The sequence below is a fragment of the Schistocerca americana genome, chromosome 8 (assembly GCF_021461395.2).
Source record: "Schistocerca americana isolate TAMUIC-IGC-003095 chromosome 8, iqSchAmer2.1, whole genome shotgun sequence".
NCBI classification, from domain to species: Eukaryota; Metazoa; Arthropoda; class Insecta; order Orthoptera; family Acrididae; genus Schistocerca; species Schistocerca americana.
This window is the reverse complement of record NC_060126.1, coordinates 20,715,246-20,741,601: the sequence shown is the minus strand read 5'-3', so window position 1 is coordinate 20,741,601 and position 26,356 is coordinate 20,715,246. Positions and strand designations below refer to the sequence as shown.

Here is a 26,356-nt window from a genome sequence, read left to right as displayed (position 1 = left end):
CCAATGTTATTCAATCTGTATATTGAACAAGCAATAAAGGAAACAAAAGAAAAGTTCGGAGTAGGTATTAAAATCCACGGAGAAGAAATAAAAACTGACAGAATTACAATGTCATCGGCGAACGTCAGGGACAGCAAAAGACTTTGAAGAGCAGTTGAACAGAATGGACAGTGTCTTGAAAGGAGGGTATAAGATGAACATCAAGAAAAGCAAAACGAGGATAATGGAATGTAGTCTAATTAAGTCGGGTGATGCTGAGGGAATTAGATTAGGAAGTGAGACACTTAAAGTAGTAAAGGAGTTTTGCTATTTGGGGAGCAAAATGACTGATGATGGTCGAAGTAGAGAGGATGTAAAATGTAGACTAGCAATGGCAAGGAGAGCGTTTCTGAAGAAGAGAAATTTGTTAACATCGAGTATAGATTTAAGTGTCAGGAAGTCGTTTCTGAAAGTATTTGTATGGAGTGTTGCCACATATGGAAGTGAAATGTGGGCGATAAATAGTTTAGACAAGTAGATAATAGAAGCTTTCGAGACGTGGTGCTACAGAATAATGCTGAAGATTAGATCGGTAGATCACATAACTAATGAGGAGGTATTGAATAGAATTGGCGAGAAGAGGAGCTTGTGGCACAACTTGACTAGAAGAAGGGATCGGTTGGTAGGAAATGTTCCGAGACATCGAGGGATCACCATTTTAGTATTAGCGGACAGCGTGGAGGGTAAAAACTGTAGAGGGAGACCAAGAGATGAATACACTAAGCAGATTCAGAAGAATGTAGGCTGCAGTAGGTACTGGGAGGTGAAGAAGCTTGCACAGGATAGGGTAGCATGGAGAGCTGCATCAAACCAATCTCAGGACTGCAGACAACAACAACAACAACAACAACTAATGGTGCTCAGTTACTACTATCTGAACTGTGTTCTTCACATTTGCGATATTTGAAAATCCATATGAAATTTGGAATGGTGGTCACGCATGCGCTAACTGTGGATGAAGGATGTCATTGGCAATATAGTTGAGGAGGGAGCAGGTCGAGCACGTGTCGTCGTCTTTTGGTCGCTGTTCTTGCCTGGGTAATGCATTAAGAGCTTCAGCGTATGATGTGTCATCTGTGTGCTGAAGTGGTCAGTGCATCGGTTTGGAACTTGGTAATGTGTATTCATTCTGAATACTGATTTTTGGTACTGAATAGCAATTCAGCAATAACTATTAAAAGTGATTAATTTTTCCTGTCAACGTGGCACACAGCACAAGGACGCTGGCATATGCTCAGTGCTGCCTGTACACGCTCTGCTTCTTCTGACTGCACTGCTATTTCAAATCACATTTATTACACTATCTATAATATTAACCTCCGTAGTTGTCAGTACATCCCTATCCTAATAGCCTGTTACCATATCATCCGGTTTAATATTCAACATTTATTGGTGTTTTGCAATATAGTCATTGACTTTCCCTTGTGATTCTCATATTTCTTTAGGGCACAATGGAAGGTTGTGCAACCAGACACCTACGTTAGTAGAGAAAACACTAAGGGAACATAATTTACTCGAGTGGGACTATATAGTTCCAGAGGCCTCAAACACCAATGATATATACATGGAGACTCAAAAGAATGAAAATTAATTGTGAAAGGCAGGATTTGAACCCAAGCCCCCTGCTCATTAGGCAGATGTGCTAACCACTATAGTTAATAAGATGGCAAAGTTGTTTTGCATAACCTCACCAATTATCCTGCATGCTTCACTCCTCAATCTGAACTCCGATTCATGCCACAGCCCACTCAGTATTCCCCAAAAACTAACAGCACTTCATAGAGTCTCAGTATGTAGGTTGTTACTATAAAACCACTGGAGAACACATACACTACTGTAGTTTCATTTGCTTATTTTCGCTTTACAATTTTGTTACTATGAACAAAAGCATTAGGTTGCACAGTAACCTGACAAATGCCAATAGATGAATGAGATATGGACAACAGGTCCCACAGCTGCTGGTTCCTTGTCAGATCCTACTGCTGCAGCAGGTAAGTCCTCTAATGCTCCAGTACTTTAAAGTAATTGAAGAGTAGTAAAAGGAGTGACCTCAGGAGAATTCTACCCCATGATGATGCCAGGGGTGCCAGATCCCCCATGCCATCAGACTCAGAACCCAATTTAATCAACATTCTTCTAGTTCAATTGATGGAGGTGGAACACAATTTTGGTCATCAACAGAGGATAGTACAGTGGTAGCAAGCAATGATGGGTGCCGTAATGAACAACACGACTCCCAACATTACGACGAGCTCCTCTGAGTACGATCATTTTCAGAGGCAAAATATTCGTCGTACAATTCGATAGATCACAAAAAACTTGCAGGTAAAAGACTTCAATGGCTCTCTTTTGCCCTACCTGTCACAATATTAAGGTTGATGTGCAGCTCCTTAGAAGTGGAATTGTGTATCAGCATGTGGCCTCTTCCTTATATGTCCTGTCATGTGTTACTTTCGACCTACTGATTACAACCAGTGTAAGCTGATACCAAACAACATCACACTCAAATTTCCAACAATCTGACTTTTTAGAAGTCTTGCCCATTTCCTCAGATACATGGTTCCCAAGAAATAATAGTTTCTGACAATCCATGTAGTCCTGCACAACTGGTTATCACATATTTGTCTAACTTACTTGTAAGTCTAAGACACATGGTATCAGAAAACCATTGCACCAGAATTTGTTAAATTTGTTTCCTGACTGATAACATCGAGTAGCTATGGAGGGCACTCAAATGTCTTGCTTCAGCCATACAGACCAAATAACTGAATTTCACTCGGTTATGATATTTATATACCATCCAACTGCCACACGCATTGGCTCTTGTACCCCCACAAAGGAATAAAAAATATTATGCCAGTTAAGTTCAGCAAAAACAGCCATTACTAGCAGAGATCAGTGGCATATAATGATAAGATTGTTAAGGTTACATTCATGACCCCAGGAAATAATCATTCGAGAGAAAGTCTCTCACAACAGTGACAAGCCAAGTGGTAATTGACAACAGTGAGGACAGAGGGCAGGGATAATGAGTAACTAGTTTTGCTCTTTTAGTGATATTGCATATGGTAGGTGCGAGAAAGATGGCATCTGGCCAAATCAATTACAACCAATAATGAAATTTAAGGGAACAATTGTGAGGGAGGAGGAAAGGTTGAATGTGAATTACTTTGAACTACATGTGGCAATGACCTAAGTTAGCAGCAACTTTTCTCACTATTGCACTCCTTACCCAACACACAATTTTAAGGGTAGATTATTTAAGTGAACAAGAAGCCCTAATCAATCTCAGCAGTTCAAAAATAAAGCTCACAGTAAACAGTATCTGTGTGTTGTTAAAGAAAGCTGCATCAAACCATACTTTTGACTGAAGACAACATGGACAAAATCTCGAAACTGTGTTTTGTGACAAGATATCTCAATTATGGTCAGATTAAAATTAGGACAGCTTACATTTGTCACTTTCCGCTGCACTGCTATCACATTGTCAGCCTGCTGCTGCTCATTTATGGGCTGCACACAAAGATAGTGTGACACTTCACAAAGGCTGTTAATGTGTAACAAGAGCAATTTTCAAAATAGGCTCACGCATCCTAGGCTCATGGGCAGAAATTTGTATGTCGGTGCATGTACCTTGTAAGTAAATTTTTGAATGTCTCACCTACAGTTAAGGCACATTATACAAGTAAGCTATTGCAAAGATAATATTTAAGCATTTCAAAGGTTTCTACAAAAACTGGAGTATTACAACTTGAATTTTTGATCGTGATTCTTCCGTCACTGATGGAAGCTAGAGGTGTTGCCACAGCCATACAGACCAAGTAACTGGAAATCAAAGACAAAGATTTCTAAATGAGTGTGCATTTTTGGCATCTGAGGCTACTGATCTCTGAATCATAATGACAACAATTATGGCAGTAGGTTCAGTAGAAATGGCTACGAGTAGAAAAAAATTGTCGAGATTGGATCTGCAGGATGAGGAAATAATCCTGTGGGAGACAGTACCTCATAACAACAAAAGCAACACCACCAATGACAACAATTACAAAGATGATGACACAGGTGATAGTTGAGTCAACAGTCAGGGTAGAACACATGATGATGATGATGATTTGTTTGTATTGTGCTCAACTGGGCAGTTATCAGTGCCTGTACAAATCCTTAAATTTACTCTATCCAATCTCACCACTTTCATGAATGATGATGAAAACTATACAAACACAGTCCACATGTGGAGAAAATACCCAACCGGCCCAGGAATCGAACCCAGGACCCTGTAATCCAGAGGAAGCACTATTAGCCACTAGACGGGTTAAACAGAGCAGACTTTGTAGCAAATCACTTTTTACATCATGATGATATATGGGGATGGTATCTGATACACGTTGTTTCATTTTGTATACATCTACACCTACATACATACTCGGCAAGCCACCATGTAGTGCATGGTTGAAAGTATCCCATAACTCTAGTAGTCATAACTATTTCTGTTCAACTTGGAAACAGAGCGAGGGGAAAACAATTATCTGAATTGCTCCATTCAAGCCCTAATTTCTCTTTATCTTACGTGAAATGTATGTTGCCAACAGTAGGATCATTGTGCAGTCAGCTTCAAATAGTGGTTCTCTAAATTTTTTCAACAGTGCTCCTAAAAAAGAAGGTTTCCTTTCTTCCAGGGAGTCATTTAACTTCCCAATCTCTATAATACTCACATGTAGTTCAAACCTATGGGTAAAACATCTTGCAGCATGCTTCTGAATCTTTCTTTAATCTGACTTTGTACAGAACCCGCAAAGTCATTCACCCTTTTATGATTTCTTTAGGTGAGGTCTTGCTGTTTTGCATGAAGTGGTGTTCTGGTTATCAGCAATATCATGTGTCAAGATGAGAAACCTCACTATTTCAATAACAAAAAATAATTGACGTTTGAATTGTGGGAAGGAGATAAATTCAGTGCTAATTAGGTTGGCCCAGACGTACCGAGGACATAAGCTGTCGCACACACACAGTTGTAGGAGAAGATCTTTAAAATTAACACCAAGCAGTATTGAATTTCAGTGGTGCAAAAACAGAGCTGAGTGTAAATGGAATTTTTGTGTTATTAAGAGCAGCTGCATTAAAAACCCGTATTTGCACTGAAGCCCACAACAAGAAAATGGTTTGAAAACTGTGTTTTGGGAAAAGATATTGGAACACTGACTGATGTTTCTCACTCCATCTAGATCATGAACTGAACTAGGATTCTATGAAGGGGGTACAGGTGAGATCGGAATGTCATCAGGTTGAAAGTTCTTCAGATTCAGGCAGACTGTAACTTGTTTATATTTTGTGATTCCAACGTCATGAGAAAGGGAGGTAGAGAAAGAACCGGCACTAAAAGGATGCAACATATTGGCGGAGGCATCAAATTCCTTTGCCATGCAGTGCAACACTTTACAAATCCATCCAAAATTAAATGCCAACCTGGGACCCTCAGATTTCTCGCATTTACCACTGGAGGGCATACCAGTAGGCTGGCACTGTGATGTTCATGATATGTTTTCACTGTTTCAAATATGAACAGCCATCAGTTGTATAATGGAATGACAATCATGAAAATTTCTGCCGGGCCAGGACTCTCAGCCAGATTTCTCCTTATTGCACAAGGTAGTCTTACCATTATGCTATCGAAGCACAATTCATGGGAAAACCCAGACTTCCACTTATTGTCAACCATGTGTCTTCAACTCTCACTCTTACATTCACTAGGTACACTACTGTATGGGTGAAATATTGTGATTGAAATGCACATTTTGATTCAAATGTCACTTACCTGGTGTCAGGGGAGAGACATGCTCTGTGCTGTTAAGAAGTACCGTCCAATGTTCCTTCGGACAGGCATGCATGTCCAAAGCAACAGTGCATCATACTTCTGAGCATCACTATCACTGCGTTACCCCACTCCAGTGTTCAGATTGCCACGCTTCACACACTGTATAAGGAACCACAGATAATTGCAATTACTATACAGGTATGACTAGCAGCTTCATTCTGACTTCAATCAAGGCTGTCAAAGAATGTGCAACAATTTTTGTAGCTGTGACATAAAATATGGGTGTAAAACATATTCAGGTATGTGTTGATAGAAATACAACAGTTTTTTAACCAAGACCAGAGGCCTTTTGTTCAATGTCACATCTGTGAAAGTTGTTGCAGAGCTATTTCACAGATAAAGGTATTGTGCTATGTAATGGACTGAAATTAAGAAGTTGGTGTACCATGTTCTTCATAACTAATCACACGAGTGGCCTAACATTAATAAACTGCATTACTGAGGTAAAACTTTAGTCTAACTGGTTGAGCAAGGCAGGATGTAAGGATGAAATCATGCCTATTTTCATGATGAATAGTCCAGTCCATGAAGTACATTCTATGCAAACACACTAAGGGTTACTCTACTGGAGTCATTAATGACATACTTTATGTGCTGAACTACAGAATCCCGAAAGATAAAGGTTCACCTCTATGCAACAGATTTGGAATCTGTATTACAATTCAGATGAATACTATAAAAATTACTGTATGTCATATATTGAGAACATATTGACTGGTACATTGTTAAGCTGAAGGCTATTGGAAGTCTGCTTTGGAACTAGAGGATAGGAAATCAGACACAAAGCAGATAGCAGGCAGAGTGACAGTATTTAGAATACCAGAGTTAGATAGTATTGCCTCCAAATAGCAGGCACTAACAGTCCCAGGGTAGAATCTTCAGTTCAGAAAATTAAATGGCAACTCCATTCACTTCCTAAATGCTGCTGAACAGTGTCACTTTATAAGATGGCTGCCCACACACCCACCCACTTACCGCCCACAAACACATACAATGTCTTATTATGGGCAAGTATCAAGCCTGCTGCCTATGCTAACTGCAATTTAGTTTGTTTACACAGGTTAGAATCTGATGAGAAAGGGGAACAGTGCTGCAACATCACTCCCCACTCATGAGATGCCTCAGGGTCGTGCCAGGTGACATAGAACATGGTTGTTGCTAGTCGTAATACGAAGTGCAGTGACCTTCAGCATTTGTTGCTACAAAACTTGGAGTTAATTTAATGGCCAAATCGTCACCACCTACACAATAGGACAAGAGAAACGATACAAAGTTGCTAGCCCAAGACCCCAGGGAAGTACAAAGCCACAATGTACAATGCATGTGGTATGAGTGGATTGGTTGGCGAACTACGGATAAGGAGAATTAGTATGCTGCCACTATCCCTCAAAAACCCATATTTTTTATTCAGCGCAAGTTTTCTATCTGACCATTGGGGCCCCAACTCCTTGTCATTCATAGCCAGCCTCTACTTCTACATTGCTCCAGCAGATTGCCACAACTCTGGATCTCTTATTATATTGGCCACAGTAGTGGAGAGGAGATGGTCCACTTCACATACAAGTGGTGGAAACTAGGGTCTCCATACCTGTACTGAGGGATTGCCAATCAACACTTACGTTTTCTGGAATAATTTTTCTCTTGTTTTTCAAGCACGAGAATTGTCTCGATTATGAACCTTGCATGAATGCCAGGATTCTTGGCTTATCCCAAGCAGACGATATCAAGTACTGATACTGCCTGGTCTCTATCTTTCATATGCACACTAACACACAGTGGAAATTACAATGGGTTTATTACTGAAGTTTAATGAGAAGCAATCATATAACAAAGTAATTTCCACTAGAAAAAAATCATATGCTGCCACCTGACCCAATCTAACACTTCTACAAGCATATTTGATAATGCACTGCCAGTAAGTCTTATTTTTTCATCCTATGCAGTACCAGTTCATTCAACACAAGATGGTATGTGCAAACTTGCAACCAGCGAGATCTGAACTTCGACCATTAGGACTTGACATCTCTATCAAATATGCATGTCTTATATCTATGATGTGTATCTTAGGTGGCTTTCCGTACCTTCACTTCTGCAAGATACCAAACAGCAACCCTCCAGAATTATCATTATCATTGTTCAGAGCCAATAACTCCATTGACACTATGACCTCAAATAATAAGGAGAACAAGGCTACATTATCATATCTCCTCCACACGGATCAGCCAAATAGTACAGGTACAAGGCTGTAGACATTTTAAATACTGAAGTTGAACAACAGTTGCATTACCCCGTATTTGGTTCTTAATAACTAATACCTGGAACAGATACTTCTCTGAAAATGCACCTGTTCTGGTGAGAGAATTTTTTTTTTTTTACCACCCAGTCTCACAAGCTATTAAAAGATTTCTCTAATGAAATTGTGTTTTTCAAGCTTTTTGGCACTAATATTGCAGATATGATAGTATCCCTTACTACCAAATATACTGACAGCCTTGAAAAAAAATAAAAATGTACAAGAGATTGTATAGCCATGGATAGTCATGAAATTATGCCAATATTTGGCATTTTGCATTTGACAAGTATAGAGAAAGGTCAGCATGTAAATGTAAAAGAATTTCGGGAGTCAGGCAGTACACATATGAATATCCTGAATGCCATAATGGGCTACGAGAGATTTCTGCTTGTAATACATTGTATGAGATTTGCTGACATTTCCACTCCAAATGAAATTAAAAAAATTGACAGCATAACTGCTGTCAGAAAATGTCCACATTCCTTTGCAGTCAACCTGAAGTGATTCTATAATCCTGCTGATTATGTTACAGTCCATGAAATGTTGACTGTTTATATAGGGTCCAGGAGTAGCAGCCTCTATACACCACACAAACCCACAAAATATTCAATTAAAATATGTGCCATGAGTGACAAAAAGGTTTTATACCAGTAATTTTGAAGTATAGGTAGGGAAGCAGCTAGATGGACCATTTCTAGTAACAAACAGCCCAGCAATAATTGTAGGAAGGCTTGTCAGTGACATCAAAGATACACACAGAAATGTCATCATTGACAATTGTCACACAAACTGCCAGTAGTGGAGGACATGTTGGAGAAAAAATTGACCATTCTACGCACTCCTCACAAGAAGGAAAAGGAGATACCTCTTGAATTTTGCATCTAAGAGACCAACATGTGGAGTTTCAAAATGTTGCTTCCAAGCTAATGAATTCATTTTTTGTACCCAACCAAGAAGTAACTGTTTGCTGATACTCCTATCTACAATGCATGACATGGATGATATCAACCCCAAAACAGGGAAGCCAATTATTTTTTTACATTCACACTGAAGGAGGAGTGGATACTGTAGATAAAATGATTACAGGTTATTCTGTTTCCAAAATCAGAAAAAGTTGGCCTATGGTGTTATTTTATAGTAAGCTAAACATATCTGGGATAAATTGCCAAATTTTGGATTCACTTTCAAAACCAAAAGGAACCGTAAAAATTTGATGTAATTTTCTGAAGAATTAGCATTTCCATTAACAAATGAACACTTAAAAAATAGATTGGAAACCATATCACTCAGGAGTAAAATTCGGAGTAGCTATTAAAATCCATGGAGAAGAAATAAAAACTTTGAGGTTCGCCGATGACATTGTAATTCTGTCAGAGACAGCAAAGGACTTGGAAGAACAGTTGAACGGAATGGACAGTGTCTTGAAAGGAGGATATAAGATGAACATCAACAAAAGCAAAACGAGGATAATGGAATGTAGCAGAATTAAGTGGGGTGATGCTGAGGGAATTACATTAGGAAATGAGGCACTTAAAGTAGTAAAGGAGTTTTGATATTTGAGGAGACAAATAACTGATGATGGTCAAAGTAGAGAGGATATAAAATGTAGACTAGCAACGGCAAGGAAAGTGTTTCTGAAGAAGAGAAATTTGTTAACATCGGGTATGGATTTAAGTGTCAGGCAGTCATTTCTGAAAGTATTTGTATGGAGTGTAGCTATGTATGGAAGTGAAACATGGACAATAAATAATTTGGACAAGAAGAGAATAGAAGCTTTCAAAATGTGGCTCTACATAAGAATGCTGAAGATTACATGGGTTGTCACATAACTAATGAGGAGGTATTTAATAGAATTGAGGAGAAGAGGAGTTTGTGGCACAACTTGGCAAGAAGAAGGGACTGGTTGGTAGGACATGTTCTGAGAGTCGTAGAGTGAGACCAAGAGATGAATAGACTAAGCAGATTAAGAAGGATGTATGTTGCAGTAAGTACCGGGAGATGATGAAGATTGCACAGGATAGAGTAGCATGGAGAGTTGCATCAAACCAGTCTCACGACTGAAGGGCACAACAACAACAACAACAAGAACAACAACGACAATTCTTTCAAATTAGGTTTTGACTTAAAGTTTTGGGAACTATTTATTAATAGAATATATTATTTCCTTTGAAATTTTCAGCCGAGTGGAAGGATGATTGTTGTATCTTCATTTCTACGAAAATGTACTCTTTGTGCCTACTACCAGCAACGTGTGAACACATTTGTCTAACTACTGTTGCATTTTTAGCAGTTACATGGAAGAATGATTTAGCCAACAAGATTGCAAAGCATACTCAATGTCAAGAAGTAAAGAAATTCAAAAGCAGATTTCCATATCCACTCTGTGAGGAAATATACTGAAGATGCACATATATTCCATCAAAACTAGCTAATATGGAATTTTCCCTTACAAATGAGAAAATATGAAAATCCAGTGCAAAAGAGAACAGTGCCAATATGAGCAATTTACGTACAATGCATTTAAATCTTGCAGTCCAAACACTGATTTCTGAGCAGGAACAGAAATACACGAGAACACAGATCGTGTGGTGAAACCAGATTCTGTATCATACGGAATGAAATCATATATTAAGTCTGTAGAAACCTTACACTGCTGCACCTCCACCACCACTATTGCTCATTAGAGTAGTGCACTGTTCACTTGCTTTGTGTCCCAAACAGGAGCCACTGATCTCAATCCTGCACCACTATTGCCTGCAGCTGAAACAGAGCTGTCCTTGGCAGGCAAATGTTTCTCATGTAGCTACCTACCTCATACTTATGCTGACACATCCTTACTCACTAACTAGACCATTTCTAACAGCCACAAGTTTTATTGGGTCCAGAGTTTGAAAGTTGTACTTGGTTACACTTGTTTTCTAACACTCAGTTTGTGTGACTCTTCTTGTATCTTACCTACGAATGTGGTACCTCTACCACTTGTCTGGCACCAGCAATTTACTATAGCCACCTCGGAAAAACTAGTGGCTACGTTGATGGTTCAGGTTCCACCATCACAGGTGCTACCCACGATGGTTTATGTCATACGACGACTCTGCTGAAGAAGTGAAACACGAAAACTGGCTACACCAACACCTTATTGCATTCAGGATAATTGACACATAAACGTAAGGGTTTGTTGGGGATTCCTGCCATGTGTCCAACAGTAGTTGTGCTTTAAATGAACTGGCCTCACACTTTTGATGAAACGTGTAGTTTGTCATCACCTTATAGCCACGAGCGCATTCAAATCAGTGTCACTTGTGTAGAGTTTTACCAGTAACGCAGGCAGTCACATCAGTCTTATCAGGATTAGGTAGCAGAGCTGAAGGGTTTGAGGGCCGTAAGTGTCACTTTGTTCCTAAAAGCTCCACAGAAGCTAACGCAGACTTTGCAGTTGATGATATGATCATCTGCCTAGTGCCGAATAAGGATATTCATCAGAGAATCCTTTGAAGTGAAGATCTGTCTTCAGAAAAAAATTTAATACTGGTCATTCTCTAAGTCCCCCATGCAGTAGCCTACCAAATCGAAGAACCAGGCAATGTCACCATCATTTACAGTGAACAACTTCTGCACATGGCACAAGATGATGATGACATTGCTGCTCAAGCTGGGAAGCCTAGCTGAGATGGATAAACCCAATGATGATGCTGACAAGGAAACCGTGTGGCACTTGCAACAAATCCCTCTCACTTTGTGCGGCGTGAGGAGGCTGCTTGCCCCCCAGATGGTGAGAGTTGTGGGACAACAAAAACTACATGGCTTCAATTTGTCACACCCAGCCTTCCTCAATATGAATGGACCTTGACATTCATTCCATTTCATTATTGTCTACAGGTTAGAATGAACTTTTTATTTAAGTGTTTGCACTGAAGAAACCGTTATCTCCAAAAGTGAACACCATATCAACTGTTCCACTCCTCAGCTCTCAGACTCGCACACAGATCAGCTCCCTCTGTCAGCAACCATCAAATGCCATGTGCTAAGCTACAAACGAGCAGCATATTACAATTCTCACTCTGTTTCTGTCCACCACAGCTCATGTGGTTGAACGGACTGCAGATGTGTATTTGGTTATTAATGATAGTGACACCAAAAATGTGTTTGGGTTCCATGCTTTTGTTACTTTTGAATTTTCTATAAATTAAAATATGTATCTTTTGTCAGATCTGGTTCCTTATCAAGACCTAGATTAACTGTGTTCTGAATTTTTGGATTTGTTTTCTGTGCGAGTATGGTGTGTGAACAACTTGATAGCACAAATCAATGTAACAATTTGGCTTGACTGCATTTTTTCATATCCTTACATGAATGAGTACAACTGAATCTTTTGAGTCACCAGGCATAATTCAACTGCTTTAGACAAGTGAGTGGGCTACATGATTATTTAATGATCAAAAAAATAAACAAAAATAAATAAATAAATAAACAAACAAGTGTGTCACCTCCAACTTTGTGGAGACATGAAATTTATCACTGTCATGTTATCTGCACATACCTTCTGCCACGAGCTGATGAGTTACTTGCAAAATTGCACTAATCCTTTTCCCAAACTGACTGGGGTATGGTCTCCCTCCAGGTTCCATTAAAAGACCAGCCACTGCAGCTTTCCAGTTCACAGTACCACTCTCATGGAGGAGGCCAGCAACTGTGCATCTCTGCACACACGACTTTCATTCCCACTCAGCAGTTCACACAAAATGGGAACTGTTGACACCTGTCATGACCGCTTCAAAACTATGGATGTGTCAACTTTAGTGCACCACAGAGGTGCTGTCATCTGGTCACTTTTCCCCCCGAAGCAATGAGAGTTTGTAGTAACATACACACTACTGTACCTTTGCCATCACTAATGTACAGTGTGTTGGTATGTGTGCTGATTTGGGTAGCGTGCTGTTCAGCTGTTGGGTGCCCCCACCCGAGAACCCTGACCTCTGTCCAACACCTTTATCACATGCAGACAAAAGCCTAGTGCATGACATGTAGGAGCTCCAACTGGAAAACTTGTTTATGGTCTCTAAACTGTATGGTACTTATGCCTTCACACCATGACTTAATAGGTATTAGGCTGGGGTAAAATTTTGTAGCTTTTGTGTTTTGCATGTTGTTATTCCAACTGCTATGAATTTATTTATTGCTTATTTTTTATTTGAGGTTCACCATTGCTTGTCAAGTTTATATATTGTCATTTTTTCAGTTAAAGGCACCTTAACCCACGATGAACTACATCAGTGTACTTGAGAACAGGGAAATACAGTTAAGTGTTTTTATTTTTTTTATTTTTGTGGTTTTATGGCGCACAACTTCAATGGTCATTAGCGCCCTGACTACTCTAAGAATGCACCGCGAGGCACAAGTTGACCACAACAAATAAAAGGGAAAACACGATAAAAGACAGACTGACAGGCATAGGATTAAAAAACAGCATCATCAAATGTCCTTAGCGAGGTTTGTCAAATTGATAAAACGAAGAACACGAGCAGCTGCTCGAGGGTCATCCGCTAAAATGGCATCGAAAGTATTTGGCAGGTTAAGATCGAGGCGCAGTGTGTTAAGATCTGGACAGGACATTAAAATGTGTCTAACCGTCAGCAAGTGCCCACATGGGCAGAACGGCGCCGGCGCAGCCGTCAGCAGATGGCGATGGCTGAACCGGCAGTGTCCAATTCTTAACCGGGCTAAAACGACCTCCTCCCGCCGAGAAGGGCGTGAGGAGGACGTCCAAGCCACAGGAAGAGGTTTTAAGGCCCGAAGCTTGTTGTCGGTAAGTGCAGCCCAATCGGCATGCCACAGAGATAAGATGCGCTGACAAATCACCCTGCTAAAATCGGACGAAGGGACACAACAAGAAGCTGTCCGAGGCTGGAGGACCGCAGCCTTGGCCGCGGCATCTGCAGCTTCGTTCCCAGGGATACCGACATGGCCAGGAACCCACATAAAGCTAACTGGAGAACCGACGTCCACCAGCTGCTGAAGAGAGCGTTGGATCCGGTGTACGAAAGGGTGAACCGGGTACGGATCACTGAGGCGCTGGATGGCGCTCAGGGAATCTGAGCAGATGACATAAGCAGAATGTCGGTGGCGGCAGATGTAAAGAACAGCCTGGTAGAGGGCAAAGAGCTCAGCTGTGAAGACCGAACAATGGCCATGGAGCCGGTATTTGAAACTTTGTGCCTCGACAATAAAGGAACACCCGACCCCGTCATTGGTCTTAGAGCCATCTGTATAAATGAAAGTCATGTCGATGAACTTCGAACGAAGTTCCAAAAAACGGGAGTGGTAGACCAAACCGGGAGTGACCTCTTTTGGGAGCGAGCTGAGGTCAAGGTGAACGCGGACCTGAGCCTGGAGCCAAGGTGGCGTGCGGCTCTCGCCCACTCGAAAGGTTGCAGGGAGGGAAAAAGTAAGGTGTTGAAGGAGGCGACGAAAGCGAACGCCAGGGGGTAGCAGGGCAGAGACATACAACCCGTATTGACGGTCAAGAGAGTCGTCAAAAAAGGAACGATAAGACGGATGGTCGGGCATTGACAGTAGCCGACAGGCATACCGACAAAGCAGTATATCGCGCCGGTAGGTGAGTGGCAATTCGCCAGCGTCAGCATGAAGACTCTCTACGGGACTGGTATAAAATGTTCCGATCGCAAGTCGTAAACCCCGATGTTGTATGGAGTTGAGGCGGCGTAAGATGGATGGCCGTGCAGAGGAGTATACGAAGCTCCCATAATCCAGCTTGGAGCGGACGATCGACCGATATAGACGAAGTAGGACGGTTCGACCCGCTCCCCACGACAGACCACTGAGAACACGGAGGACATTTAAAGAACGGGTACAACGGGCGGCCAAATATGACATGTGGAGACCAGCTAAGTTTCCTGTCAAATGTAAGGCCTAAAAATTTGGTTGTCTCCACGATTGGGAGAGCAACGGGACCGAGTCTTAAGGACGGTGGGAGAAACTCTTTGTATCGCCAGAAGTTAATACAGACCGTCTTCTCGGCAGAAAAACGGAAGCCATTGGCGACACTCCAGGAGTAAAGACGGTCAAGAGAACGCTGAAGACAGCGCTCCAGGACACGTGTACACTGCGCGCTGCAATAGATGGTAAAATCGTCCACGAAAAGGGAGCCTGATACATCAGCTGGGAGGCAATCCATTATTGGATTGATCGCGATGGCGAAGAGAGCGACGCTCAAAACTGAGCCCTGTGGCACCCCATTCTCCTGGCGAAAGGTGTCGGACAGGACAGAACCCACACGTACCCTGAACTGTCGATCCATTAAAAAGGAACGAATAAAAAGAGGGAGGCGACCGCGAAGGCCCCATGTATGCATGGTGCGGAGGATGCCCGCCTTCCAACAGGTGTCGTAAGCCTTCTCCAAATCGAAGAACACAGCCACGGTCGGGCGCTTCCGCAAGAAGTTATTCATAATGAAGGTCGACAAGGTAACCAGATGGTCAACAGCAGAGCGGCGCCTACGAAATCCACATTGTACATTGGTAAGTAGGCGTCGAGACTCGAGCAGCCAAACCAATCGAGAGTTAACCATTCGCTCCATCACTTTACAGACACAGCTGGTAAGCGAGATAGGTCGATAACTGGAAGGCAAGTGCTTGTCCTTCCCCGGCTTAGGAATCGGGACAACAATAGACTCGCGCCAGCATGCGGGAACATGTCCCTCAATCCAGATGCGATTGTATGTACGAAGAAGAAAACCTTTACCCGCAGGAGAAAGGTTCTTCAGCATCTGAATATGAATAGAATCTGGCCCTGGAGCAGAGGACCGTGATCGGCCAAGTGCGTTTTCGAGTTCCCGCATGGTGAATGGGGCATTATAACTTTCACAATTCGAGGAGCGGAAGTTAGGTGGCCTAGCCTCCTCTGCCTGTTTGCGGGGGAGGAAGGCAGGGTGGTAATGAGCGGAGCTCGAAACCTCTGCGAAAAAGCGGCCGAAGGCATTGGAGACAGCCTCAGGGGCCACAAGGACGTCATTCGCGACCTTCAAGCCAGAAACTGGTGAGTGGACCTTAGTGCCAGATAGCCGGCGCAGGCTACCCCAGACAACAGAAGAAGGAGTAAAACTGTTGAAGGTGCTTGTGAAAGCAGCCCAGCTGGCTTTCTTGCTTTCGTTGATAATACGACGACACTGAGCACGTAATCGTTTATAATTGATACAATTCGCCACTGTAGGGTGGCGTTTAAAAGTGCGTAAAGCACGTCGACGAGCACGTAAAGCGTCTCTACATGCTGCGGTCCACCAGGGGACCGGTACGCGACGTGGAGAAGGAGGGTGAGGGATGGAATATTCAGCAGCAGCGAGAATGACTTCCGTGAGGTGTGCGACCTGACGATCGCAGCTTGTAAAGGTTTGATCCTGAAAGGTCGCCCTGGAAGAGAAGAGCCCCCAGTCTGCCTTGGAGATGGTTTAATTAGAGAAGCACGGAGAGGGGGTATGCTGCAGGAGATGGATAACACACGGGAAGTGGTCGCTCGAATATGTATCAGAAAGTGCATACCACTCAAACCGGCGTGCAAGTTGGGGAGTACATATAGAGAGGTCTAAATGGGAATAGGTGTGAGATGTGTCCGAAAGAACAGTAGGGGCGCCAGTATTGAGGCAGACAAGATCGAGCTGGTTGAAGAGGTCTGCTAACAAGGAGCCCCTCGGGCAGGATGCTGGAGAGCCCCAAAGGGGATGGTGGGCATTGAAGTCTCCAGTTAACAAAAATGGTGCAGGTAGCTGAGCAATAAGTTGCATCACGTCTGCCCTGGTAACGGCAGATGACGATGGAGTGTAAACGGTACAAAAGGAAAACGTAAAAGTGGGGAGAGTAATGCGGATGGCAACTGCCTGCAGGCCGGTGTGCAACGTGATGGGATCGTAGTAAATATCATCCCGGACCAGCAACATAACCCCTCCATGAGCTGGGATACCTACCACAGGGGGTAGGTCAAAACGCACAGAGGTGTAGTGTGCCAAGGCAATTTGATCGCATGGGCGTAGCTTCGTTTCCTGGAGGGCTACGACAAGCGGACGGTGCAAGCGGAGCAGCAACTTCAAGTCCTCTCGGTTGGAGCGAATGCTGCGAATATTCCAGTGAATAAGTGCCATCGTAAGAAAAGAAAGATGAGAGAAGTGGTCACCTCGAAGGCCGCTTAGGGCCTGGCTTCGAGCGAGCACTGCCGCCGCTATCAGTAGGCGGACAGTCATCGTCCATTGGGTCTATAGGGTCATCGGCCATCTCGGGAGGATGGCCGGGAGGGGGAGCTTCCTCCGCCAGTGAACGGCCAGATGTACGGCGACCAGCGGTGCGGCCAGGCGAAACGGATGACGGCCTGGGGCGGCAGCCGCTGGGTGGCGCAAGAGAAGAAATGCGCCGTGGCGGGGAAGGAGAACTGTGCTTCCTATGCGCCTTTTTGGAAGGACGTGTAGTGGAAGTATCGGTCGAAGGCTGTGAGGTCGAGGTACGGAGGAAGTCTGCACGGGATGGTTCCTTCTTGAAGGCCCGTGCATCTGACTTCGGTGTCTTCGTCTTAGCAGAAGCTGAAGAAGGTGCTCGTGTCTGTGGGGTGATGGGAGGAAGAGGAGACGTCGACCGCGCGATCTTAGCACTGGCCGAACGGACGACCGTGGTGCTGAAGGTCAGATCGCATGTCTGGGTTGCTACCTCCCGGGTAGTCCGAGGAGAGGCGAGGACAGTACTGTATTTCCCCGCTGGGAGCAGCGTGGGCTTCCTACTAGCCAATAGCTTGCGAGCAGCCGAGGTGGACACTTTCTCTTTGACCCGAATTTCCTGGATACAGCGTTCTTCCTTATAGACAGGACAGTCGCGGGAGGATGCTGCATGGTCACCCTGACAGTTCACACAACGAGGAGACGGAGGTGGACAGTCACCCTCATGGGCATCCCTGCCACAGGTGACACATTTAGCCGCATTGGAACAAGACTTTCGAGTGTGATTGAAACGCTGACACTGGTAGCAGCGCGTAGGTGTTGGGTTATAGGGGCGAACAGAAATAACCTCGTAGCCCGCCTTGATGCGCGATGGCAGCTTAACACTATCGAAGGTCAAGAAAATTGTCCGGGTCGGTAAAACGTCATTGTTGACCTTTTTCATGACCCTATGGACAGCCGTCACGCCCTGCTCAGCGAGGAATGATTGAAGCTCCTCGTCAGTCAATCCGTCGAGGGAGCCAGTATAGCCCACACCACGAGACGAATTCAAAGTTCGGTGGGCCTCCACCCGGACAGGGAACGTGTACAGGAGGGTGGCCCGAAGCAGTTTTTGTGCCTGAAAGGCATTCTCAGTTTCTAGTAATAAGGTGCCGTTACGCAACCTGGTACAGGATTTGACAGATCCGGCTATGGCATCTACACCCTTCTGAATAACGAAAGGGTTGACAGAGGAAAAATCCTTTCCGTCCTCAGTTCGAGAAACTACGAGGAACTGTGGGGCAGGCGGTAGTACTTTTGTCACTGTTGGCTGGTCACGTTTCCGTTTTTGGGTCGAAGTCGAAAGAGATGGAGTATAATCCATTGCGGAGGAATCCCCCACGATTGCCAGCGTCTCCGATGGCGCGCTCCTTCCTTGTGGGGACCCTCTCAGAGGGCACTCCCGCCTTAGGTGAATGTTTACACCTCAGGTCACACCTCCCGAGAAACAGACGGAGGGACCAATCGGCATGGTCAGAAGGTATCAGCTCAGGCAATCACCCCTCCCCGGGCCTGGCCTTTACCAGGGGGTACGCGCGTGCCTTACATGTCTACCCAGGGCGGGGACTTACGCGTTACCCCGTCACCGGCTACACGTGCGAACGCGTGGGTCGGCCTTCAGGCACGCACAGGGAGGAAGGAAGAAGAGGAAAAAGAAGAGATAGAGGGAGAAAGAGGACAGACTGTCTCAAACGCCGAGGCGGAGACCAGAGAAGGCAAGGAGAAGAAGGCAATGAGAAGGCAAGGAGAAGGCAAGGAGAAGAAGGCAATGAGAAGGCAAGGAGAAAAAGGCAATGAGAAGGCAAGGAGAAAAAGGCAATGAGAAGGCAAGGAGAAAAAGGCAATGAGAAGGCAAGGAGAAAAAGGCAATGAGAAGGCAAGGAGAAAAAGGCAATGAGAAGGCAAGGAGAAAAAGGCAATGAGAAGGCAAGGAGAAAAAGGCAATGAGAAGGCAAGGAGAAAAAGGCAATGAGAAGGCAAGGAGAAAAAGGCAATGAGAGGGCAAGGAAAAAAAGGCAATGAGAGGGCAAGGAGAAGTCAAGGGAAAGAGTAAGGAAGACAGTGAGGTGGAGAAAAGCAAAGAAAGGAACCAACAAAAGGAAGGAAGAAACGAGAAGTGAAAAACCAAAAAGACCACGATTATAGGTCGTGGAAGTGTCCGTCTCCGGACGCAGGCGCTAACTACCCCCGTGAGGGGGATGGACTTTTTTTAGTCGCCTCTTACGACAGGCAGGAATACCGCGGGCCTATTCTAATCCCCAGACCCGCAGGGGGGGGGGGGGGTCCAGCAGCACATTAAAACCCTCTCCCTAAAATCCGTGGCAACAAATTGGACAGGACACAAAACCGTAAAACCTTCACCACAGACGATGCGGAGGCGAGTAAGGAGAACCTCATCCCGCCTGCATGACTGGTAGGACGTACACCATGACCAGACGCAGCTTATTTTCACCGACTGCCAGCCACTCCTCTTCCCACTGACGCATAATGCGAAAACGCAGGAGGGAGGTAACAGCATGGAGGGGGACGGCACATTCAGCAACGTGAGGGAGGGAACATGCATCTTTGGCAGCCACATCCGCCAGCTTATTTCCCCTAATACCCACGTGCCCCGGCACCCAGCAGAAGGAAACCACCTTCCCCTGCCGTTGCAGGTGGAGTAGGGCATCATGGATGTTCTGGACGACCGTATCCGCTGGGTAAAGTGTTGCATGGTCTGAAGGGCACTCAGAGAGTCAGAACAGATGAGGAACTTACGACTGGGGACACATCTCATCTGCTCCAATGCCCGCAAGATCGCAAACAATTCGGCATCAAAGATGGTAAACGCCGCAGGAAGCCGTAACTTGACGACTCGATCAGGGAAAACAACAGCACAACCAACAGAGTCCCCCTGTTTAGAGCCATCCGTAAATACTGGTACGTGGTCGGGATGCTGGTTTAAAATATCATTAAATAAGGAGGTAAAAACAAACGCAGGAGTGCAGCTCCTCCGGTACCCCGACAAGTCTAAAAGGACGCTGGGCCTCTGGAGCAACCAGGGAGGCAGGCGAGTAAAACCTTGTCGTTGGGGGGCCACACGCTCCACACCAAGGGACTCAAGCAAATGCTTGGCACGAATCCCAAATGGTCTCGGTGCCCTGGGACGACTGGAAAAGAGACGTTCCATAGGCGGTCGGGTAACGGTAGGGTACGCAGGGGAGGTAGGACAGGCAAGGAATTGACACACCCGTCGCACTATGAGGAGTTTCCGCCGGATGGCGAGCGGCGGTTCCCCTGCCTCAGCACACAGGCTGGGGATGGGACTAGTACGGAAGGCACTGGTGGCCAGCCTGATACGCTCGTGGTGTACTGCGTCAAGAATCTTCAGATACGAAGGCCTTGCTGACCCATACACGGTGCAACCATACTCAAGACGCGATCGGACGAAAGCCCTATAAAACTGCAGCAGACGCGCCCGATCTGCTCCCCAGGACCGATGGCTCAGACACTTCAAAATATTCAGTGCCTTCAGGGCCCACATCTTGAGATCTTTAAGGTGAGGCAACCACGACAACTTTGAATCAAAAGTGAGGCCCAGGAACCGCACAGTGTCGCTAAAAGTCAGAATGGTGTCCCTCAGACGCAATTCAGGGGAGGGAAAAAGATGTCGAGAACGATTAAAATGAACACACACACATTTGTCTGCAGAAAAGGTAAAACCCGTCTTCGCTGTATCGTAAGCTGCAACTGCCGACTAGCAGTGACAAGACGAGGAAGAACAGAAAACAGCAAAATCGTCCACAAACAAGGAGCATTGGGCAGGACTCCGGATAGTGGACGTGATACTGTTAATGGCGACGGCAAGGAGGGTGACACTTAAAACGCTTCCCTGAGGAACACCATTCTCCTGCACATACAAATCAGATAGCACATTATCAACCCTATAGCGAAAGAGGCGGTGGGAAAGAAAGGACGGAATGAAGATGGGGAGACGGCTACGAAAGCCCCACTCATGGAGTTGATTGAGGATATGGCGGCGCCAAGTAGTGTCATACGCCTTATGAATGTCAAAGAAGACACCTAGACAATGCTGGTTACGCAGGAAGACCTGCTGGATGGCCGCCTCAAGCAGGGTCAAGTTGTCTATAGTGGAACGACATCTCAAAGCCACACTGAGAGGGGCTAAGGAGCTGCCTGGTCTCGAGCAGCCAAACCAGGCGACGATTGACCATGCGTTCCAACGTCTTCCCGACACAGCTCATCAAGGCGATACTTTATAACTACTGGGATGCGTTCGGTCCTTCCCTGGTTTGAGGAGGGGTATCAAAATCGCCTCCCTCCACGAATCAGCGTACGTGCCGGATAACCATATCATATTAAAACAACTCAGGAGAACTTCCTTGGAAGGCAGTAACAAGTGCTGCAGCATGCTATACCGGATTTGATCATGACCAGGCGCAGTATCATGAGCTACAGACAGCGCCGAATCCAGTTCCCATATTGTAAATGGGCAGTTGTAGGATTCAGAATTAGGAGACCGGAAGTCCAAGTGACCCCTCTCGATGACAGTGCGGTAGCGGCAGAAATCTGGATCACAGTTAATAGTGGCGGTAGATTCCGCAAAATGCATGGCCAGTGTCTGGGCAATGTCTCTCGGCGCCATGAGGAGACTTCCCTGATGCAGCAATGCCGTGACAGGTAGTTGGCCGAGTTTCCCGGAAATCCTCCTGATGGCTTCCCACACTTTCGTAGAACTAGTGGAGCGGGAGATGGAGTTCAAGAACGATTGCGATGACCATCGTTTGCTCTCTTTAACCACTCGCCGCGCCTTGGCCCTTGCCACCCGAAAGGCCGCAAGATTGTCAGCTGAGGGACGGCACTTGAAGCGGCGCAGAGCTGCACGGCAGGCTCGGATAGCTGAGCGGCACTCAGTGGTCCACCAAGGGACAGGACGCCTCTTGGGATGACCGGATGACCGTGGGATTGACAATTCAGCAGCATGGGAGATCACGGCTGTAACATGGTCTACCCATTCGTGGACGCTGGCACGGTGTTCCAAAACAGCCAGTTGGCTGAAAAGTGTCCAGTCAGCCCTGCAGAGGCGCCACCGGGGCGGTACTGGAAATGCCATAGCCTCATCCAGGAGGCGAATCCAAAGGGGAAAGTGGTCACTAGAATGGAGGTCAGCAGCAACCTCCCACAGAGCAGAATCTGCGAGTGCTGGAGAGCAAAAGGAAAGGTCAATAGCTGATGACGACCCAGAAGCAGTACAGAAATGAGTGGGAGCACCAGAGTTGAGGATGCACAGTTCTTCAGACATCATGAGGCTTTCCAGAATGCGACCCCTGGGGCAAGTAGTCGAAGAGCCCCATAAGACATTATGAGCATTGAAATCCCCCAGAAGAGGAAATGGGCGGGGAAGTTGGCTAATAAGGTCTGTGAGAGCCTCAGAGTCTATCGCATCCTGAGGGGGTAAGTAAAGTGAACAGACTGTGAGCCTCCGACCCACAAGAAGGTCAACTGCAACTGCTTGCAAGTCCGTAATGAGAGGGAGCTCAGATGAGGGGTGCATGTCACGGACAAAAACCGCAACACCACCCTTTGCCCTTTCCCCCGTCAGATCATCTTTCCGATAGACGGTATAGCCCTGTAAAGAAGGAGCATCAGTGGCCCGAAAATGTGTCTCTTGGAGACATAAGCACAAAGGGAACTCACGTACAAGGAGTTGTAGTTTGGCCACATGCGTCCTGAACCCATTCAGGTTCCACTGTAATATGGGAGCCAGTGATCAGGGTGGCTGAACTCTCACCCTGCCTCTGTGCTTTGGAGGAGAGTCCATACTGGCCGGAGATTTATTCCTGGGGCGAGAAGATCGCACCCGGTCGATGTCAATGTCCATCAGCTCCGATGACGACCCACGGGAGATGTCAGACAGTACGATGGCCTCATCATCGGACCGACCCTGACTAGTCTCCGCAGGTGGCAAATCCTTCAGCTTCGGCGTCTTTATCTTGGGGGGCTTAGAATGCAGAGCCTTGTCAACAGGTGGAGCATTACTCGCCTGGGCAGAAGGCCCCATATGGGGAGAGGGAGGAAGTACCCCAATGTCAGCAACCACAGCCTTGTCCGACGTTGCGGGGAGAGCCGCAGGTTGCAAAACAACCGCAGCAGCACAAGTGCACTGGCAAACGCAGGTATTAGTGCTCACACTAGCAACCTCCGTTTGCGTAGCAACAGTGGCTATTTGTACCGGTTTTTTCAGAGCGGAAGCGAAAGATCTAGTAAACATTGGAGGTTGCATGGCCTTAAAGAGCTTCTTGGCCTCACCATAGGGGATGCGCTTAGATGTTTTAATCTCCTGTATCTTCCATTCGTCGAGATAGATGGGGCAGACCCGGCTCCAGACAGGGTGACTCCCAGAGCAATTCACGCACTTCACAGGCGATGAACAATCAGCTCCTTCATGGGCAGGCTGACCACATTTACCACAAGTGGCTATCCCATTGCACCCGAACGTAGTATGCCCAAAGCGCTGACATTTAAGGCAGCGCATTGGGTTGGGGAAATATGGCCTTACTGGCAAACGTAAGAACCCCGCTTTAACATGCTCTGGGAGTCATGGGCAACTGGACTTGAGAATAAACGAGTCGGATTGGACTAGGTCCCCATCGACTCGTTTCATAATATGCTGCACGTCAACAATACCTTCATCAGCCCATTCAGATTTTAACTCGTCTATGGGGATATCCACCAAGTCCCTAGATGTCACAACACCCTTACTGTAATTCAGAGTGGAGTGGAGCTCGGTCTCGATAGCGTACTCACCGAGACAGGTTGCTTTCCGAAGAGAAGCGACTTGACTGGAACTAGATGTCTCAACTAACAGAGTCCCATTGCGCAGTCGCTTCACAGATTTAAGTGTTCCTGCAATTCCCTCAAGACCCTTGTGGATGTGAAAGGGAGAAACCCTCTCAAAGCTACCCTCCTTCCGTTTAATAATCAACAACGCATTCTGATTATCAGCATGTGCTCTGTTACGACAGTCTGACAAATCTCGATCAACACTAGGCACTGGAGGACTCGTAGCACGAAGTCGCTTTTTCGATGGGGTGTGTTTTCCTACCAGTGGCTCACCCAAGCCACTGGTAGGGGGAAATGTAGAGGTCGCAGGGTCCATTGCGGTCCCACGAGCAGCTAGGGAACTAAAGGTCCGCTCAGACAGACCCCCACGTGCCTGAGTAAGCCTTACACAACTGGGGTGCGGCAGGTGCCCCAGAGGTTGCCCGCTTGCAACTGTTCCACCTCAACATCCATGCATCTCATAGGCGCGGAGCACACCGGAAGATTGAGGGGTTTTTATAGAGGTCAGCCTTCCTCGCAATCCAGACGGTCAAGCCAATATTACCATTCCCCGCAGCACACAACATTCCACCGCCGCGCTATACGGTGGTCGCTGAAGCATGTCCAGGGGTTACGGTGACAGGAGACTGGCGGCGCTGACCAGTCCCCAGCTCAGGACCCGGGGTCGCCAAGCCCGTACTCAGCAAATGAATGCTGAGCCCCTGGGGGCTTCATGGTCAATGTGAAGGTCCAAGGGATACAGTAAACCTGGAGTGGTGCATCGGAATCTAATAGCGTTCTCCCAGGAAAGGCTCACAGAGCTTACTTTTAGAAGAGTCACTCTTATACTTAAAACAAATAAATAATAACCTCAAATGCCGACTTATTTTTCAGATAAAGTGTTTAAAATTTCTTTTTTTGTCGAAGTTAATATAACAATCAGCACCTACGGAGGATGGCAGGCAACCTCCTGCTCACATCTCCGAGACTGGCAGACCAGTAGCAAAACAGTTCAAATTTGTAATATATAATTTACCTCACAATCCTTCCTGCCCTCTTTCCAGGGTGCGCACATACTTAATCAGCTCAGGGCTTTCAGCCAATGCAATACTTCCTCCTTGTGTATGCTGCCCTGCACACTTCCAACTTAATAAAATAAACTCCTTTCCACATATCCTATTCATCTCTACTTCATTCACGTTACATGTTCCACTCCAGTCTGTTTTGTGACCGCACAACCTTTGCAACTCCTTTTGCACTGGTAACTGATATTTTATCTCGAGTGTAAATTGTCTGCTGAACAATCCAAAATATTTCTCAAAGAATACTCGCATACTGACTCTCCATTTAGAAGAGGAACTCTTCTCAATAACTAAAGGCAGTACATGGACTAGTGGTTGGTGTCTAGAAATTTAATGACAGGCAACATTCATCTTTGTCACCACAGCCATTACATTCGGAGAACACTGTTCGCAGATCTAAGGGCATGGCATATCATTCAACAATAATGAGATGGTATGGAATAAAGCACTCAAAAGAGCTGTTACAGTGAAGCGTGATTAAGCAGCTACTGTTGTCCCACATTGGAGAAATGCTTCACCCACCTGCACCGGATTTCGTGCAGAAGAGAGAGAACTAAATGGTATGAAAGTGTAAATAATGTATTTTAACTAAAAGGTAGCTATATGGTAGCCACTATCATTCATACGTACTATAGACATTGTGAAATACACAAGCTTATCAATTTAATAGGTTATATCACAGTGAGGTGGTAACTGTCAAGTTTAATTAAAGCTAAGTTGTCAAAAATATTTGTTTATTGCAGTTGTACCTTCAAGTACCTTACTAAAATGATGGAAGAACCATTCTTTGTTCCCTTACGGGTCTGGGGGTTAGAATAGGCCCAAGGTACTCCTGCCTGCCGTGCGAGGCGAATAAAAGGAATTTCACACATTTCGGTCTTTATGTGATGGTCCCCTGTAGGGTTTGACCTCTATTGTTCAAAATTTTCCCAAAGAGCAAGCCAACTGGAGAAGGGCGCTTTACAAGGTCCATCATGTCCATCGTGCATTGAGAT

General features: G+C 45.4%; 1 protein-coding gene across 1 annotated transcript in view; it reads left to right on the top strand.

Moving 5' to 3' along the window:
• Positions 1–26,356, top strand: part of LOC124544899 (axoneme-associated protein mst101(2)-like) — a 123,515-nt gene that overhangs the window by 45,929 nt on the left and 51,230 nt on the right. Inside the window, exon 3 of the mRNA XM_047123631.1 lies at positions 1,964–2,030. Coding sequence (XP_046979587.1) covers positions 1,964–2,030 — 67 coding nt within the window. The remainder of the gene's footprint in view (positions 1–1,963; positions 2,031–26,356) is intronic.